The sequence below is a fragment of the Thyridium curvatum genome (genome assembly GCF_004353045.1).
Source record: "Thyridium curvatum strain D216 chromosome Unknown NODE_35_length_383278_cov_80.659980, whole genome shotgun sequence".
Classification (NCBI taxonomy): domain Eukaryota; kingdom Fungi; phylum Ascomycota; class Sordariomycetes; order Thyridiales; family Thyridiaceae; genus Thyridium; species Thyridium curvatum.
In genome coordinates this window covers 128,696-146,549 of record NW_022156790.1, presented here as the reverse complement: position 1 = coordinate 146,549, position 17,854 = coordinate 128,696, and the positions used below count along the sequence as shown (strand labels likewise).

The 17,854-nt window shown below is 56.1% G+C and overlaps 5 protein-coding genes across 5 annotated transcripts; 3 read left to right on the top strand and 2 right to left on the bottom strand.

Annotated features, from left to right (window-relative positions):
• Positions 1-127: 127 nt before the first annotated feature.
• Positions 128-1,708, top strand: E0L32_006247 (uncharacterized protein; the record flags this gene model as incomplete). Its single annotated transcript, XM_031140859.1, has 5 exons — positions 128-239; positions 349-385; positions 455-551; positions 622-1,384; positions 1,440-1,708. 5 exons carry the CDS (start codon positions 128-130, stop codon positions 1,706-1,708), a joined length of 1,278 nt encoding a protein of 425 aa, XP_030994985.1.
• Positions 1,709-2,701: 993 nt separating this feature from the next.
• On the top strand, positions 2,702-6,327 carry E0L32_006246 (uncharacterized protein; the record flags this gene model as incomplete). Its single annotated transcript, XM_031140858.1, has 3 exons — positions 2,702-3,710; positions 3,762-3,906; positions 3,960-6,327. 3 exons carry the CDS (start codon positions 2,702-2,704, stop codon positions 6,325-6,327), a joined length of 3,522 nt encoding a protein of 1,173 aa, XP_030994984.1.
• Positions 6,328-7,323: 996 nt separating this feature from the next.
• Positions 7,324-8,810, bottom strand: E0L32_006245 (uncharacterized protein; the record flags this gene model as incomplete). Its single annotated transcript, XM_031140856.1, has 3 exons — positions 7,324-7,980; positions 8,051-8,622; positions 8,684-8,810. 3 exons carry the CDS (start codon positions 8,808-8,810, stop codon positions 7,324-7,326), a joined length of 1,356 nt encoding a protein of 451 aa, XP_030994983.1.
• Positions 8,811-11,728: 2,918 nt separating this feature from the next.
• Positions 11,729-14,271, bottom strand: E0L32_006244 (uncharacterized protein; the record flags this gene model as incomplete). Its single annotated transcript, XM_031140855.1, has 4 exons — positions 11,729-12,135; positions 12,256-13,862; positions 13,916-14,127; positions 14,227-14,271. The coding sequence occupies 4 exons, from the start codon at positions 14,269-14,271 to the stop codon at positions 11,729-11,731; spliced, it is 2,271 nt and encodes a 756-aa protein (XP_030994982.1).
• Positions 14,272-15,541: 1,270 nt separating this feature from the next.
• Positions 15,542-17,162, top strand: E0L32_006243 (uncharacterized protein; the record flags this gene model as incomplete). The annotated part of the gene is made up of 4 exons (XM_031140854.1): positions 15,542-15,765; positions 15,835-16,320; positions 16,379-16,616; positions 16,683-17,162. The coding sequence occupies 4 exons, from the start codon at positions 15,542-15,544 to the stop codon at positions 17,160-17,162; spliced, it is 1,428 nt and encodes a 475-aa protein (XP_030994981.1).
• Between the last annotated feature and the right edge of the window lie 692 nt (positions 17,163-17,854).

Here is a 17,854-nt window from a genome sequence, read left to right as displayed (position 1 = left end):
CGACCCGTCCTTGAACCCCTGGGAGAAACGTGCAAGGCCAACTTCGATCCCACGAAGCGATTCTGTCCAAACCACCACCATTCCGGGCCGCCGCACAATTCTACGAGCCAGCAACCGGATCACCATCATGGCGCGTGGGACCGACTCCCCTCCCGAGGACGGCCGTGCCGACTCGATCGCCTCCAACGAGCTCGACGCCGTCAAGACCTCCGAGAAGAAGAAGAGCAAGAGACCTGCGAGTATGTGTGGCCCTCGCCCAGCGGCGCATCGCCGTTTATCGCCTCGACCGCGATAGAGCAGTCTTTCCCAGGTCCCGAGCCGACAGCTGACGATGTTTCTTTTGCGCAGACACCGCGTTTCGACAGCAGCGATTGAAAGCATGGCAGTAGGTCCAGTTCTGTCTCGTCGCCGGAATGCCCGGATGAGAATCGCCAGAGTCGCTAATGCTTCGCAGACCTATTCTCACCCCAAAGACAGTGCTCCCGCTGTTCTTTGCGATCGGAATAATATTCGCGCCCATCGGCGGCGTCCTGCTCTACACGAGCGCTCAAGTATGTGCCAACCTCTGGGTGTGGGCGGTTCCCATCCGGCTTCCGTGCTGACCTGCCCGCTCTCAACCAGGTCCAAATGATCTCGATGGACTACACGAAGTGCTACACAGATGCCCCCATCGACAAGTTTGACGTCATGCCCGGCGACAACGTTAACAGCCAGTGGAAGACCAATGGCAATCGAGGCAACCCGCCTCAGTGGAAGCGGATCAATCGGACAGTTTCATACGACGGCGTGGAAGTCGACGGCGGCGTCTGGGAATGCCAACTTCAGTTCCACATCCCCGAGGACATGGGCCCGCCTGTTCTGTTCTACTACCACCTGACCAACTTCTACCAGAATCACCGTCGATACGTGAGCAGCTTCTTTGATAAGCAGCTCAAGGGCGATGTGGTCACCACGGCCGATGTCCAGGGCTCTAACTGCGACCCTCTTCAGACCAACTCTACAGGATTCCCATACTATCCGTGTGGCCTCATCGCCAACTCGCTCTTCAATGACACCTTTGGCAACCCTGTGCTCCTGACCACGGAGTCCGCTGACAACCAGACCTACGAGATGAAAAACACGGGCATCGCTTGGTCGTCCGACAAGGACCTGTACGGCAAGTTCCCGAGCTCCATGAACATGGCAGAAGTCTCCCCTCCTCCGAACTGGCACGTTCGGTACCCCCATGGCTACAATGCGAACAACCCGCCTCCAAACCTGGCGGAGGACGAGCCTTTCATGGTCTGGATGAGGACCGCCGGTCTGCCTACATTCAGCAAGCTTGCCCTGCGCAACGACACAGTCAAGATGGTCAGCGGCGACTATCTGGTCAGCATCATGAATAGTGAGTCCACCATGCCTTGTTCTTGTTTCCTCCCTTTCCTAACGCTTTGGAACAGACTTCAAGGTCGACATGTTCAAGGGCACCAAGTCCATCATCATCACCACACGCACCGTTATGGGAGGCAGGAATCCCTTCTTGGGCATTGCCTACATCGTAGTCGGTGGTGTCTGCATCCTCCTTGGAGCTATCTTCACTGTCACGCACATGATCAAGCCAAGGAAATTGGGCGACCACACTTACCTCTCGTGGAACAACGCTCCCGCGCCAAAGCAGTCTGCCGGCCCCAGCACCGGTATGACGACGGGCCGTGATATCGGAGCATAGGGTGCTTCGCCAAGAAGGCAAAGACAGGACTTGCAGGCCACTCCACGATCCAGGACTTCTTCTTATCCAGAGAATCGTCCGGGTTTGAGTCTAGCGGGTGCGTCGAGTGCAACAGGACTCGAATCGCCCAGCAAACCACCCCCTCCAGTCGCCGCCTTCGCCCGACGAGATTCAAGCCAAGCTTCGCTCACACCTTTCCCGTCCTTAGGGCCGGTTTGACGAGCGCCCTGGCTTTCGTGCTTTCCTGTATCAGTATTATCTTCCAGCGGAACGTCCTTGTTGTCTCTACTGTCGGATGCCTCAATTCTGCATTTACGTCAGCGTCGTCGGGTGGGGGAGGGGGAAGGGGAAAAAAGAGAAACGAAGCAGACACTGCACCACCACCACTACCAAATGAAATGAGATGAAACGAAAGAGAATTGCGAGTTGCGCTCAGTCCCCTCCCCAATGTTTTGCGTTGTCAAGAATTTCCCTGCCCTTTGTCATTTATTCCATCGTTCTCTTACACGTCTCGGAGTTGGGAAACCAGGGTTGCTTTTCTCATTTGGTCCTTTTCGAGTCTAGGTAACTCGTGCGTCAGTATAGAAATGGAAATCTGCTATGAACATTTGTCTTATTCACAAGGCGTATTCCTGGGCTTCCAACTGGCAATTGCCAAACAGTGCATGTACAACCACTTCACCATGGCCAATGTTACGCAGGCCATCCTCATTGGCCACGGCTCGTCAGCCATCCTGGGGAGGGGGTGGCCTGAAGGCATCTCCGACAAGGCTGTCCAACATACACTTCTGTGCACTCGATCAAGTCTCCGAATTCTCCCTCACTCTCTCATCTACATCTACAGTTCAGGCTAGCGTCAATCATGTACTTCAAACATATCTAGGTAGCCGCCGTGATCTGCATGCGCTCCTGTTATCTTCGCATGTTCTGCGAACGTGCTGTTCATCCCATCCCAACGAACATCCGATCGCTTTGACCGACATCCCGCCCGCAATGCGGACCTTTACACAGCGCTTCAAAAGACAGTCGACATCGGCGAGCCACTCGCCGCCGCAGCAGCAGCAGCAGCCGGCGTTTCCCTCCGGGATCAAGCTCCTCCACAATCCCGCGGAGGGCGAGAACGCGAAAGTCGACATCGTCTTCGTGCACGGCCTCACCGGCGACCGCGAGCGCACTTGGACCGCCAGGGGCGCCGAGGCCCCCTGGCCGCAGACCCTCCTCCCCCCGGCGCTGCTCCCGACGGCCGCCCGCGTCCTCACTTTCGGCTATGACGCCTACGTGGCCGACATCCGCGGCATGGTCTCGGAGAACCGGGTCGGCAACCACGGTTCTAAACTTCTGACCTCCTTGGCATCGTACCGCGAAGATGATTGCACAAACGAGCGGCCTGTAATCTTCGTCTGCCACAGTCTGGGGGGGTTGGTCTGCCAGGACGCTCTGGTGCAGGCTCGGGAGCGGTCTGAGGCGCATCTCCGACGCGTCCTGCTCTGCACTTTTGGCATAGCGCTCCTGGGCACGCCGAACCAGGGATCCGGGCTTGCCCGGTGGGCCGAGCTCCTGGCGCGCAAGTTGGGCGTCCTGAAGCAGACCAACAGCCAGATCGTGGGCGTCCTGCGCCGAGACTCGGAGGTGCTGGCACGGATACAGGGGAGCTTCCAGTCCATGCTGAAGGCCCGGCGGGAAGAGCTTGGTCTGCGCGATATCGAAATCGTATGCTTCTACGAGGAGCTCCCGCTGCCGGGAGTGGGACTGGTCGTCCTGCCGCAGTCAGCCAGCCTGCCAGGTCACATCGCGGTTGGGATACATGCCAAACACAAGGACATTGCGAGATTTGGCAATGGCGATGATCCGGGTTTTGTGGCGGTTGCCCAGGAGTTGCGTCGGTGGGTGAGAGAGATTGATCTCACCGAGAGAGATGTGTTGATGATACCCAACGGTCATAACAACAGTAGCCAGGGTGGAGCCGACAAGCAGTTGGCTTCTCGTGATTCCTGTGTGCCTTGTAAGTTGTTCATCCTAACTTGTATCTGAAGCAGACTAACAAAATAAACAGTCCTCGTGCCCTTCACCAGCAATCCAGACTTTGTTGGTCGTCAGGGAATTCTCGAACAACTGAGAGACAAGCTCGGCTACCTAGCACCTCGAACGAAGAATACATGGCAGCCGAAAGCAGCTCTGTTTGGTCTGGGTGGCATTGGGTATGTTCTAATAAATATCTGCAAAATCTTCGGGAGAGCTTATGCGTTGGTAGCAAAACCCAGATCGCACTCACCTTCTTATACTGGGTTCGAGAGACGTATCCAGACGTCTCGATCTTTTGGGTTCACGCCAGCACGGCCGAGCGGTTCAAGCAAGCCTACGTCTCCATCGCAGAGGCCTGTCATACTCCTGGATGCGGCGATCCCACAGGCGACATGCCATCATTGGTCAAGAGATGGCTCCAAGGAAAGGATAGTGGTCCCTGGATCATGGTCATTGATAATGCAGACGACGAGAATGTGTTCTCTCCCAATTCAGCAGAGCCGGGAAATCAAGGAAACCTAATGGCGCAGTACATACCTGAATGTGCCCATGGAGCTATCCTCGTTACGACCAGAAACAAGCAAGTGGGTTCCAGACTGGTCAAGGGCAAGTCGCTGATCGAGGTCGGCCCCATGGACGAAATCGAATCCAACGAGCTCCTGCGAGCTTTCAGTGAACGAGCAGGAGATCAAGATTCGCTAACTGAGTACTCGACGTTATCAGCTCAACTTGAACACCTGCCGCTCGCTCTGGTTCAAGCGGCGGCGTTCATGCAGGAGAAGAGCATATCGGTGACCCAATACCTCGACCTCCTGAAAAAAAGTGATCAGCACCTTCTGGAATTGTTGAGCGAAGAGTTTGATACGGTCGGTCGGGAACTCGGAACCCCGCGCGCTGTCGCGCAGACGTTCATACTGTCGTTCGAGCAGATCCGGAAGAATGACCACTATGCTAGCGATATCCTCTCTGTAATGAGCCTCCTCGACCGTCAGGTCATACCATGGGCGTTTCTTGACGCCTTCGATCGGAGGCACAGCCCGTGTAAAGAAGCGCATGTGAGCGACCTATGTCTCACTAAGGCCCTCGGTATTCTGAAGGCGTTCTCTTTGATCAGTGACGACAGTGGCGGCGATGGCAGGCAGACTTTCACCATGCACAGGCTCGTCCAGCTGGCGACGCGCAAGTGGCTCACTCGGAGCCAGCAGTCGCTACGAAACTTCGAGGAGCGCGCCATTGTCGCCATGGCAGAGATCTATTCTTTCAACAAGTACGACCTATCTGGAACGTGCCGTGCGTACCTTCCACATGCTCTAGCGGTTCTAGAGCTGGTGGGCAGCGAAAGGTTGAATGAGACGAAGGCGAGGGTAGATATACTGGTTGAAATTTCTTGGCTCTTTTTGTCCCATGGACAAGTCGAGAGAGCGGAATATTACACTCTTAAAGCACAGAGTATCTCCCACGCGCTACCAGACTCGGAGCTTTTGAATGTTCACAACACTCTAGCCAAAGTGCTAGATTCAAGAGGCAGGCGGAAAGAAGCTACTCTGGCACAAGAGAAGGTTTGCGAGTTCTACAAGAAGTCATACGGAGAACAACACGACTTAACCCTGATTCAACTAGCATTCTTAGCATTATACTATCACAAGTCAGGGTCACACCAAATGTCTCGGGAACTTGCAAAAAGTTGCCAAAGTGCAGCAGCAAGATCCCTCGAAGAGAAACATCCCACAACACTCGATCTCATGGATCTTCTGGCGAACATATATATGAAACAAGGACTACGCGATGATGCGGTGGCCCTCTCATCGCGAATGTTAGAGCTGAGGAAGGAGGTTCTTGGCGAGCAAGACGCCCAGACGCTCTTCAGCATGGGCCAACTTGTCGACATGCATATAGAGAACCGCAAATTGGGCGAGGCCCTCGATCTGGGAGAAAAGCTGGTGCGACTTTGCCCGCAAGTCTTTGGAGAAGGGCATGTCGTGACAATGCAGTCCAGGCGCCGGTTAGGGACTATTCTCTTACAGCTAGGACGCCAGCAAGAGGCCGCGTCTCTGTTGAAGGAGGTGATGACCTCGAGCATAGAGATGATGGGTCCAGAACATCCAGAAACTCTCTCCTGCGCCCATATCCTCGGCCTAGCACTGTGTGACCTTGGTCGCATTAAAGAGGCCGAGTTACTCATTTTTCGAGCGCTGCAGGGCATAAAGAAGTACGGGGGTCAGGAACATCCAAACACACTGTTATTAAAGTGGAACCTCGCCATCATCCTGCAGGACCAGGGGCGGCGCTTCGAGGCCATTACCATGATGAGGGACTGTGTCGATGGCCGTAAAAGAGTGCTTGGTCGAGCTCATCCTGATACACGAAGGTCAATATTTGCATTGGCCGACTGGGAAATGGCATGGAGGCGGATTCATGTCTATCAGCGGTATAGGGTAAAGTACAATGACCACCCTGGTATTAGAGATTTCTCTTTTGCCAGTGTGCCTCAGGTGGATGTGCCACAGCCATCCGACATCAGAGGGGGCAGGTCCTCCAAGGACAACCCCAGGGCAAATTTAGTATATGGAGCTATCTCCCTCTTAGAGGGTTTATAACGACGGTGTGAATCTACAGTGTCGGATTGATTGATTAATTGGGACCTCACATGCAAGTCATGTAAGTGGCTTCTGTTAGACCATTGATTGTATGATGTTCTAGCAGAACCTCAGGTACCTAGATACAAAGTAGTCATTATCTGTCTGGTTCATGCCACACAAGAAATTCCTGCGTACCTGAGGACTTTAAACAGAGTTGAAAAGAAGTAGGTTTGGTTGCAATGTACTCCATACTGTATGCTTCTTGTTTGACTCCAACACCGAGGGTTTTTTTTAACCCAACCAGTAGTTTGAGCGTAGAGCACTGGCAATAGCTTTCTTCAACATGTGAAGCGATCAAAAATACTACATGGTCAGGAAGGACTGAACTGGATACGGAATGGGAAAAAAAACTCGGGATGGAAATGACATCAGCAAGCCATATTTCATCTGAATGAACTGGCACCTCGCCTTCTGATGACAGAAGAAAGGGGGAAGCAACCTGAATACGTGAGTAAATCCACGGGCTTCATATTAACCAGCCTTTCGCTCCCTCTGGGCTCCTCGGCAGTATCCTCAACGGCATATCACACACACAGGCACAGGCACACGCAGACAAGTCTCGACGTATTAAATCAATATATTTACCATAGCCCGCCCAGAAACACAAAACACAATCCGCAGCAGGCGGCGAGATATCCTTGGGCATAAAAATAAAGATGGGACAAAACGACCGAGAAACCAGTGTACATCTTCTTCTTCTTCCTCCCTCATCCCCATCTCCCTCTCTCTGCGATCCGTCCAGGATCCAGAGGGGGTGTCTGGGTTGGGTATAAGGAAAAGAACCATAAAAAAACATGAAAAAAAAGGCAAGGCTTTGTTAGGATATCCCCCTTCAGCCACCCATGTCTCGCAACGCTAGCTCGACACGCGTCGCCCATCCTGTATATACATGTATTACACCAAATTCATCGCAACACCAAAGGACTCATCATTTGACTACCACCACCCCTCCCTTTACAGGAGAAGGGTACCAGCAAGAGTCATGAGCGCGGCGAAGCCGGCGACGTAGAAGGGGCGCTTGTCCAGGGGGCCCATGAGGGCACCGCCGGCGTTCTTCTTGCCGCCGCTGGAGCCGGACGGGGTGGCGGAGCCGGAGCCGGGCTGGGCATCGCCGGTGGACTGGCTGTCGCCGCCGTCCTGGGAGCCGGAGCCCTTCAGGCCGGGGCCCTTGCCGGCGCCGTCCTTGAAGAACTTCTGGGCGCCAGCGGGCATGGCGGGCAGCAGAGTGGTGTCGACGTCCCAGTTGGCGTCCTTGGTGGGGCAGGCGACGGAGTGGGTGGTCGAGGCGGCGCCGCCGGCACCGGTCGGGGCGGGGTACTTGCTGTTGGCCTTGGCGAAGTTGGCGAACTCGGGCAGCTCCTTGACCTTGCCGTCGTTGATCTCGACGATACCGAAGTTGTTGTCACCCATGCTGTACTCGAACATCAGACCGCCAGAGTAGACACTGGTCATCTCGGAGCTCATGAGGGCCTGGACCTCGTTAAAGTCACGGCCGTTGGTGATGCAGCCATACTCGGACAGGAAGATGGGCAGACCGTAGTCGCTGAAGGTCTTGACCTTCTGGTCCCAGCCGGAGGTCTTGAAGTTGGTGTTGCACCAGGAGTAGTCGTTCTGTATGTGGTGTATAGCATTAGCAAGGGAAGGTCTCCCGACAAGCCGTAGAGGAAGCGGAGCAACTCACAAAGGCAAAGAAGTCGGAGCGCTCGTCATCGGTACCGCAGTTCATGTACTGGGCGAGCTGCAGGCGGTTCTGCGAGACATCGGCAGCCGAGTAGCCGACGGGAATGGGCCGGATGCCGCGGACCTTGATGTACTGGCGCATGTCGCGGGTGGTGGCCTTGACGTACTTGGCCGAGATGGTCGAGTTGGGCTGCTCGTTGATGACCTCGTTTCCGGAGAAGAAGGCGAGGGTGTTGGGGTACTTGGAGAACTCGTCGATGGTGGCAAAGACGCTCTGGAGGTACTTGTCGTTGTACGAGGGCTTGGGGTTGTAGCGGTTGATCGAGTAGAGCGGGTTGTTGGCGTCGAGGATGACGTAGATGTTGGCTGCGGCGAGGGCGTCCATGCAGGCCTTGTGGTCGGCCGAGTTGTCGGTGATGTAGACACGGATGGTGTTGATGCCAAGCTTCTTGAACTCGGCAATGTCGCGGTTGCAGACGGTGGTGTCGGCGAGGGGGTCGACAGGGTTGGAGGCACCGCCGGGCTGGTAGTCCATACCGCGGATGTAGAAGCGCTCCTTGCCGGCCCAGAAAGCTGTTTGAACGGGTCAGTCACGGAGGAGGGAGGCGGATTGAGCCAGATGGATGTTCCATACCGTTTCCAGAGGCAGTGACAGTCGGGATAGTGTCAGCGCGCTTGGGCATCTCGTTCTCCGTGGGCGTGGGGCCGGCAGAGACGATCGAGGCGGCCGCAAGGGCCGATGCGAGAGCGAAGGACTTCATGATGGGCGAGTCTTGTCGAAAAGCACGCGTGCGATTTCAGTTATTGGTTTCTTCCTGTTTTCCTTTTGCCAGTAGAGATAGCCGCGTCGAAATGGTGGTAGAAGTGGTAGCAGTGGCAAGTGAAATTGCGCGGTGGAATGAGCGTGTCGAAGAGTGGTGCAGAATTACAAAAGGAGCTATTCAGTTCATGGAAAAAAAAAGGATCCCCAACGGTAGCGAGTGCGCTGGAGGAGGTGAAGAAAGCTCGAAGCAAGATTGGAGGAAGCGTGAGCAAAAAAGAAAGGGTTGTGAGGGAGAGTGAGGAAGGAGAATTGGCTTTGAAAGGGATCAGGCACAGTGGTTTAAAGACAGGAGGAGGAGGAGGACCGAGAAAAGGGAGGGAGGGAATTCAGGCACCAGATTGGCTGGGGTGGGCGGAGGTTGAAATCAAGGCAGGAGGAAGCATACAACTAAGGTACCGCCGAAGCATAACTCAGTGCGTCTTGCCAGCCCGTCACTGGCCTGCCGCCCACTGCTATTTGCTGCGCCCACCACTGTCTGGTGCGCTGTGCTGTACTGTACCACCGCTGCACCATCCACTGATTCCCATCTCTGCCCCTAACGGGCAAGCATATAAGTGGCCCCCCTCCCCACCAGAGCCACCACTGTGGGGAGGCTAAGACGCCGCATGTAACGCGTAGTGGGACCGCGTATCATTTTGAATGTCCCCTTTTTACTGCTTCCTGCCGCCGCCAGCCAATCTGGCCAATCTCCCCATGCTCGTATTTGTCGCTCTAGCCTCGTACCTACGGAGTATGTGTGTGCCTACAAACAGTGCTTTGACAGAGGGAGTGAAATGGACAGCTCTCACGTGTGGTGGGATGTAGTTACGATGGATGGTGTGATGACACGAGACGCTATTCTATTCCAGAGCTCCTCAACACTCTCTCCCTCCTCCCTCTCCTCTCCTCAACCAACCCAGCCATAAATAAGATCAAGATGTTTTTAGAATACAGGATAATTCAACTGTCCAAGCCAATGCAAGCACTCAAAGTCAAGTAGTGGCCGCCACCATTCCGGGCCTGCCACTGGCCGCCCCCGCCGTCCGTCCGCCTCAAGCTGGAATCCAGGAACCAAGACTCTGTAGCGAGGAACAAGACTTTTTTCGCCGGCGGATCCCCCTTTTGTTCAACCCCTGGCCCTGGCTATTACAAGTACAATACTGGGGAAAAAAGGTACTAGGGAATACCCATGTCTCCCATACATTCCTCCGCCGTCTGCCAAGTATCGATCTGAAAGGACTGGCGTGGCGGAATTGGCAGTCGGGAACACGCAACGCGTGCCAATCACCATTCAAATTCTCCGTATTCTTGCGTCGTTTGGGGGTTTGCACTGCCACCTTCACGGCTTCCACCTCCTCCACTCCCCTGGCCTGGTCCCTGGCCCCCATCTCGGATCGTCAAAAGGCGAGCGCTAGGCAGATGCGTAGATACCCGCCGCCCAGCATCCCGACCAGCCAGCCAGCAGAGAGACCCCGTACATCGACAATAAGCTTCATTGTTTCTTGTCCTGGTCTGGCCCTCAAGGTCCTCTTCTCCCCATTTTATCGGCGGGTTTGGCTCGTGTTTCAGAAGAGGAAAGCTGCGGTTTCAAAACACGAGCCTCTACGTAGTTTGGTAGTTACGTTCTAGGCTCCGATGAATGCCATTGTTCTTGTCCACTCAATCCCAATCGCCTGGGCACTCTTTCGGTAGCGATGGCTAAAGGTAAGGGAAAGGAAAACCGGTTTTGTTCTCGAAAGGGCGACGTCGTTGTTGCAGCCCCCAGCCCTGCCCAGTCCCAGCGAATATCGAGCGTCATGCAGTGGCCATTGCATCTTGCTGCCAACCACACAAATCCTGCTGCACGTCCGGCCGGGTATGTACTTGTAATGTACGTACTCCGTACGTCAACGCCAAGTCCATCAACCAACCCCGATTTACACAAAAGCAACAGCCAACAACCAACAGGCCAACAAAGTCCATTTGCAATAATAACCGTGATTCGGTCCATTCTTACCCATCTGTCCTTACAAGCAAGCAGTGTTGGCCTCCACATGTATTTTGTACAAGTCATGTTTGTTTCAGGTTTCCTCACCAGCCTCAACCCCCTGCCTATCAAAGGCTATCCACCCATCGACAACAGATCTGCTCTTTTTTCTTCTTCTTCTGTTCCCCCACACGGTGGGATTTCGATGTGCACGATGGCGCTCTCGGGCTCTTGGCCTAATGAATATCCACCCACAATTTCTCAGATCAACTGTCACCGCAATCGGTCACGTCCGTGATAAACAGTCTTCTAAAGCGGGTACCAATCCCATTCTCTCCGACCGATGCCCTTTGGTTTGGTCCCCTTGGTCCCTTGCTCGCACTGGTGCCGGCAGAATGTGTCGGACACGGGTCCAGCCCGATGACGTAGCGAGCCAAGACGGCCGCCGTGGACGAGGTCAAAGCTCTTCTTCAACAGACTGTTGCTCCAGAGAAAGAGTCCAGAGACTGACTGACAAGACTCCAAATTCAACCAAGAACTCATTTTGCGTGACAGAAAACAGAAACAAGCAAGATGGACACACTGTAAATGTAAAAACGACTGATGTTTGTGTGTGTGTGTGTGTATGTGTGTGTGTTGCCTCTCCACGCTACAGATGCATCGAAAAAGACAAACCAACTCTACCGTCCCTCACGAATGCTCCCCCTTCTCTCCCACCGATCTGTCCCTTTTTGAACCCTTTGCAATCCCGATGCCACCCCCAAACGAAAAGAAAGACCACGGGAATGCTGTCCATAACCTCCCCATCATCCCTCTCTATAAAGGTATATACACCGAACGAAACAACAAAGAACCACCACACTCTCTCCATCCCTCTCCATCCTTCTCCCCTGATCCGCCAAAGCCAACCTTCAGACAGCCTGCACGTAGCTAGCAGGCACGCTCTTGGTCATCCCGCCCTTCTCCACCTCGGCCCACCCGTCCCCGGGGTCCTCCTTGATGAGCACGAACCGCTCCCCCTCGGCCATGCTGTGCTCCGAGTCGCTCTGCGCCGCGTAGTCGTACAGCGCCTCGACGTACCGCAGCTTCTTGGCGCCCCGGCGCGGCGCCACCGCGGGGCCCTTCTTCTTGGCCGCTCCCGCTCCCGGTCCGCCGACGGACGACGACCCGCTGTTGTTCGAGTACGTCGACGCCGGCCTCAGCGACCCGCCCGTCGTCTGCGCCGCGAGCGGGACCGGCGCCGGCCCGACCTCGACGTAGCTGGCCGGCACGAGGCCCTCCTTGTAGCCCGCGCGCACCTTGATCCATCCGCTCCCGGCTGTCGTAAGTGTTAGCAAAAGATAAGTGGTCTCAGGAAAATACAGAATAAAAAAAAAGCATGAATTCCAGGGGAGGGAGGGGTGGGTGAGTGATGCTGGGAAAAAAAAAAAGAACGTACTGTCCGGCTCGAGGATGACGATATCCCGCCCGTCCGGCACCGAGAGCTCCCCTTCGCCGTTGGCCTCAAAGGCATACAGCATCTTGCCCTTCTGCTCGCCGGCGGCGGCAGCAGACCCTCCGGACCCGTTGGGCGCGCTGCCGGGCAGCTCGCTGATGTAGGCCGCCGGCGGCGGCGCCATGATGCGCTTCCTCGCCCCCGCCGCGGCCGCGGGCGGCGTCGGCCGCGGGCCGCCGCTGGGCTCCTCGGGCAGGGTCTCCTCCGAGGGGGACAAGGGCCCGGAGATGGACCGGTGCGCGCTCGCCGCGTAGCCCGAGCTCAGCGAGTTCATCGTGTTGGAGCGGCTCAGCGCCGGCAGCTCCGCGACCTGGGGCGTCGAGCCGCCCGAGCCGCCGCCGGCGGGCCTGCCGCCGACCAGCGCGTTGGCGGCCTCCTGGCGCTCCTGCTTGAGCTTCTTGCGCTCCTCCTTGGTCTGCTCGCCGGGGCACTCGGCGGGGACCTTCATCTCGCACTTGCTGTGGCAGGTGTACCCGCAGTCGCGGCAGTCGAAGCCCTTGGCCGAGAGGCCCCAGATGCGCTCGCCGCAGAGGTCGCAGTTGGTCGGGATCTTGAACGTCTGCGACTTGAAGTTGTGGCTCTTGGCGCCCAGCGTGACGTCGCCGACGGCCGAGGTGATGGTCGACGTCTCCACCTCGGCCGTGATGCGCCTCCGGTCCAGCGAGTGCAGCTCCTCCTGCATGGCGAACAGCTGGCCCACCACCAGGACCTCGTCCTTCTTCTCCGTGCCGTCGCGCACCCTCTGCTTCAGCCGCTTGACGTTGTCCACCTCGCGCCTCTTCTTGTCCACCTCCCGCCTCAGGTCGCCCAGCTGGCCCTTGGACTTGTTGAGCACGTTGCGCAGGTAGACCTTGGCCGGGTCGTCGACGACCATGGTGTCGTCGTCGTGCCACACGGGGCTGGGCTCGAACACCTTGTCCGGGGGCTCCTGGAAGCCGCCGATGTTGTGCCGCATGTACATCATGGAGTCGAGGTGCGGAGCGTTCCGGCCGATCTCCTGCGTCTGGGTGGAGATCATGCCCGTGCTCGACGTCAGCATGCCCTTCTCCAGCTCCGAGGCCAGCGTCCACAGGCCGTTCAGCTTGAGCGTCCGGAACTCGGACAGGTCCTGGAGGCTGTCCATGACCTCGGGGATGTAGTCGTGGTAGTACTTCTCCTTCTGCTTGTTGGTGATGTTGATGGCGATGATGTAGGTGTTTTTGACGTTGTTCATCTCGTGGATCTGCTGCTGGTAGTTGCTCTGGGCCTTGGCCTGGCTGAAGCCCGACTCGGTCTTCTTGCGCTTGCTCTCCACCTCCTGGCAGGCCGTGTCGTACTTTGCCTTTTGCTTGCGGAGCTCGGCGTACGAGTTGTCCCTTTCCTTCTCCAGCTTGTCGGCGTATTCGGCATGGCGCTTCCGGAGCTCTTCGAATCTCTGCGACAGCGTCTGGAGAGGGATGGCCACTCGGTTGACGAGGTCGTTGCCGTAGCGGTCGACCTCGTCGGCGCGGGCCTCGAGGGTGGAGAGTTGCGTAGCCCAGGTGGTCAGCGAGGCACTATGGCGAAGAGCCCTGTCAGTACAAATCGCTCAGACCGATGCACACCAGCAGCAAGGAAAGCCCACCTCTCCAGAGAGCCCGGGGTCATGGTAGGCGTGTCGCCCACGCTCAGGCTGGCCTGCTTCCGCGTCTTCTTCTCGTAGTACTTTTTGGCGAGGGTCCTGAGCTTGGCGCTGTACTCCTTCTCGATCGCACTCCGCTCGCGGTAGAACTGCTGTATTTCGTCGAGCCAGGCGATGCCATTGGCGACCCAGGCGTTGGCGGGCTTGAAGCCGTCCTAATGAGAGTTGGTCAGACAAAACAAGGCTGCTGGATATCAAGGAAGGGCAGCGCGCGCGCGGAGGGTGCACGCGGGGTCGGTCCAGCCACCACCAACCTTCAGTTCGGCGCCGAAGGTCGGCACCCCGTCCACCTCGGCCATCTCTAGTCCTTGAGCGGCAGACGATTGGGCGAAATCATGCAAAGTAAGAGAGGGTCAGGCCCAGCAAACGGAGACACGATGTAGTGGGAGGCTGGCGTGAGTTTATTTGAGCGAGCGAGGAGTCGCATGCCTTCGTCGTGTGTACGGCACGGAGTTGGTTGCGAAGCATCAATGGTGAGAGGAGCAAGTAAGTAGGTACAGCACCACATATAACTATTCAACTAATGTTAGCCTGAGCTGGGGATCCGTCGGGCTGGGCGCGCGGCCCCTTTGGCGGCCCTCATGCGCCAGCAGTGTTACCTTGGCCTCCACCAGGGGTAACTACAAGTACAGAATTACCTAGGTAGTTAACCCCTCCAATAATCCAGCGTGTGGCTAACAAGTGCGTGCTCCGGTCGTCTACAGGTACTTGTACGTGTTCTACCAAGCACAGCCCCGTGATGGCCGAAGAATGCCTCAGCGGTGGGTAGGAGTACGTAAGATCATCGGCAGCGAAAGTGCCTACATATCAATGGATTGCTCCCTGATCGATTGTCCTCCTTTGACCTAGGGATGCAGTCTCTCTTGACGGCGGCAGGCTGTGCTGGTGGCCGGCCTGCGCTATCGATTTCGAGAAGTTGGGGAAAGTGGCTGCGTGGGCGGGGAACTACCCGAGACCTTCGTCCTGTCAGCCGGGGATACTTAGATTGAGTTGAGCTATCATTGTTCTAGGCTCCTATCATCAGTTCAGAGACGTAGCTAGACCAGGGCTCCAAAAGCCTGATGTTTTGTTGTTTCGTAGGAGCCTTCCGTTGTCCAGTGTCATCTGATGTACTTGTAACTGCCTCAGTACTAACAGCACCTGCTTGTACTTTGTACTGTTTGTCTCTAGATCGACCCCGCCAAAATTTTGAACCCCACTAGCTCAGTCCAGCCAGTCTAGCAACCTGCCTGCCTGAGAAGCTTGTGCCTTGCCTGCTTGCCTCGCCATCACTTGACAGCTTCCTCAGAAGTCAGTCAACAAAGACCACCCTTTTCCCGTCTTCTTTCTGAACTTCCGAGGAGAGGCCTGCCTTTGCCAACCAGCCACTCCACAGGCCCTTCTTTCTCAAGTTGGCGATCTCTCTCGCGCGTCTCATCCCCAAGGATCCTGCCTGTGGCTGCCCGCACCCACTGTGATCGCCGATCTTGATCCGCAACGGACGTAGCCAAAGCTGCAAACGCCATCTTCTTTCCTTGCGTCAATTGACCGACTGCTCTCTCGTCAATTATCCCTCACAATCCCTTCACGATGTCTGACCTCGCCAGCCGCATCACGAAGCCCGATGCCGCACCGGCTGCCGCCGACTCTGAGGCCAAGCCTGCGCAGACCGCTCCTGCTGCCGACAACCCTGCAGACGGCGCTGGCCCCGGCCTTGTCGAGTCTAACTACGATGTCGAGGTGAAGCTGAGCGACCTCCAGAACGATGCCCAGAACCCCCTCTACTCAGTCAGCGCCTTTGAGGATCTCGGCCTGTAAGTTGGCATACCTCTGCAATCCGCCAGAAAAGCATCACCTGTGCCAGCAGGCTAACACTCTCGCAGCAAGCAGCAAATCATCGAGGGTCTTCTCGCTCTCAACTTCAAGAAGCCCTCCAAGATCCAGGAGCGTGCTCTCCCTCTCATGCTTGCCGACCCCCCCCGGAACATGATCGCCCAGTCCCAGTCTGGCACCGGAAAGACCGCCGCCTTTGTTGTCACGATACTGTCGCGCGTCGACTTCGAGCAGCCTCACACCCCGCAAGCGCTGGCCCTTGCCCCGAGCCGAGAGCTGGCCCGCCAGATCCAGGGCGTCATCCAGTCTATTGGACAGTTCTGCACGAACCTGAACGTCGAGGCCGCTATTCCCGGCTCGATTTCGAGAGAGACTGGCGTCAGGGCCAACGTCGTTGTCGGAACTCCCGGCACCGTCATGGATCTGATCAGGCGCAAGCAGTTTGACGTCTCGAACCTGAAGGTCCTTGTTATTGATGAGGCCGACAACATGCTGGACCAGCAGGGTCTTGGAGAGCAGTGCGTCAGGGTTAAGAAGTAAGTCATGGGAACCTCATTCCAATAATATCACAGCAGCCCGCTTACCGTCTTGTAGCATGCTGCCCAAGTCTATCCAGACCCTCCTGTTCTCCGCAACATTCCCCGACAATGTCATGAAGTACGCCGAGCGTTTCGCCCCCAACGCCAACCAGATGCGACTCCGCCAGCAGGAGCTCACCGTCGCCGGCATTTCCCAGATGTACATGGACTGCCCCTCGGCTCAGGACAAGTACGATGTGCTGTGCAAGCTGTACGGTCTGATGACGATTGGTTCATCCGTCATCTTCGTCAAGGTGCGTTGATAGATCCTCTTTACATACTACCCACTATCTCATACTGATGATGATGATGATGAGCAGACCCGCGAGAGCGCCAACGAGATCCAGCGCCGCATGGAGGCCGACGGCCATCGCGTGGCCGCCCTGCACGGTGCGCATGAGGGCCAGAGCCGTGATGCCCTGCTCGACGACTTCCGCAGCGGCAAGTCCAAGGTGCTCATCACGACCAACGTGCTGGCGCGCGGCATCGACGTGTCGAGCGTGTCCATGGTCATCAACTACGACATCCCCATGAAGGGCATGGGCGACCGCGAGCCCGACGCCGAGACGTACCTGCACCGCATCGGCCGCACGGGCCGCTTCGGCCGCGTCGGCGTCTCCATCTCGTTTGTCTACGACCGCAAGAGCTACCAGGCGCTGTCCGACATCGCCAACCACTACGGCATCGACCTGGTCCAGCTCAGCCCCGACGACTGGGACACGACGGAGAAGAAGGTGCAGGACGTGATCAAGTCGAGCCGCGCCCGGCCCGACTATGCGCCTAATGCCCTCGACTCTTGAGGTCCTTGCTGTGAGATGACGACCGGGTTTTGGTGGGAGGGGGTGAGCAGAAGAGGGAGAATGACCGATGATTTGGAAGGGGAGGAATGATAAAATCAATGTGTTGATATTGCAAGTGATGAGAGGGACACACTTGTTACTTTTTTTCGCTATGAAGATATGGGGGCAAGTGTGGCGTCGGTTTAAACAAGGTAGTAGTTTGGAAGGGGGCAGAATGTGGACATGGGCTTGCTGTGCCTTACCTAGATACCAAGAATTCGCATGGAAAAAGTCTTGTTTTTTGTTCAAACAGAAGATACTTGCATCGTGAGACCGTGTACTGCGTGCAATCTGTAGCTGGTATTCGTTGTCTGTCGAAGGAGTAATAACCACAATCGACTGATGAGAAAACACTGGCATCACGAATGCATATATGTATGACCAGACCGTAGTTCTTCTTTCGAGGTTCGTCATTACATTTCGGTGATTGTTCCTTTTATAGATATTGATATATACATACAGCGAGCGAACAACGCTTCCTTGCATATCACGGATCGCCAGATTTCTTTTGCTTTTGAGGATTCGACCGTCTCCTTCTTCATCTCAACAGCCTCCTCCATTTTATGAATTGTAACTTCTTCCCAATGGTAAGGAAAAAAGAACGCCCAAAAACGCCAGCGCCATAATCCCCAGGATTTTTTTATACCCCGCAT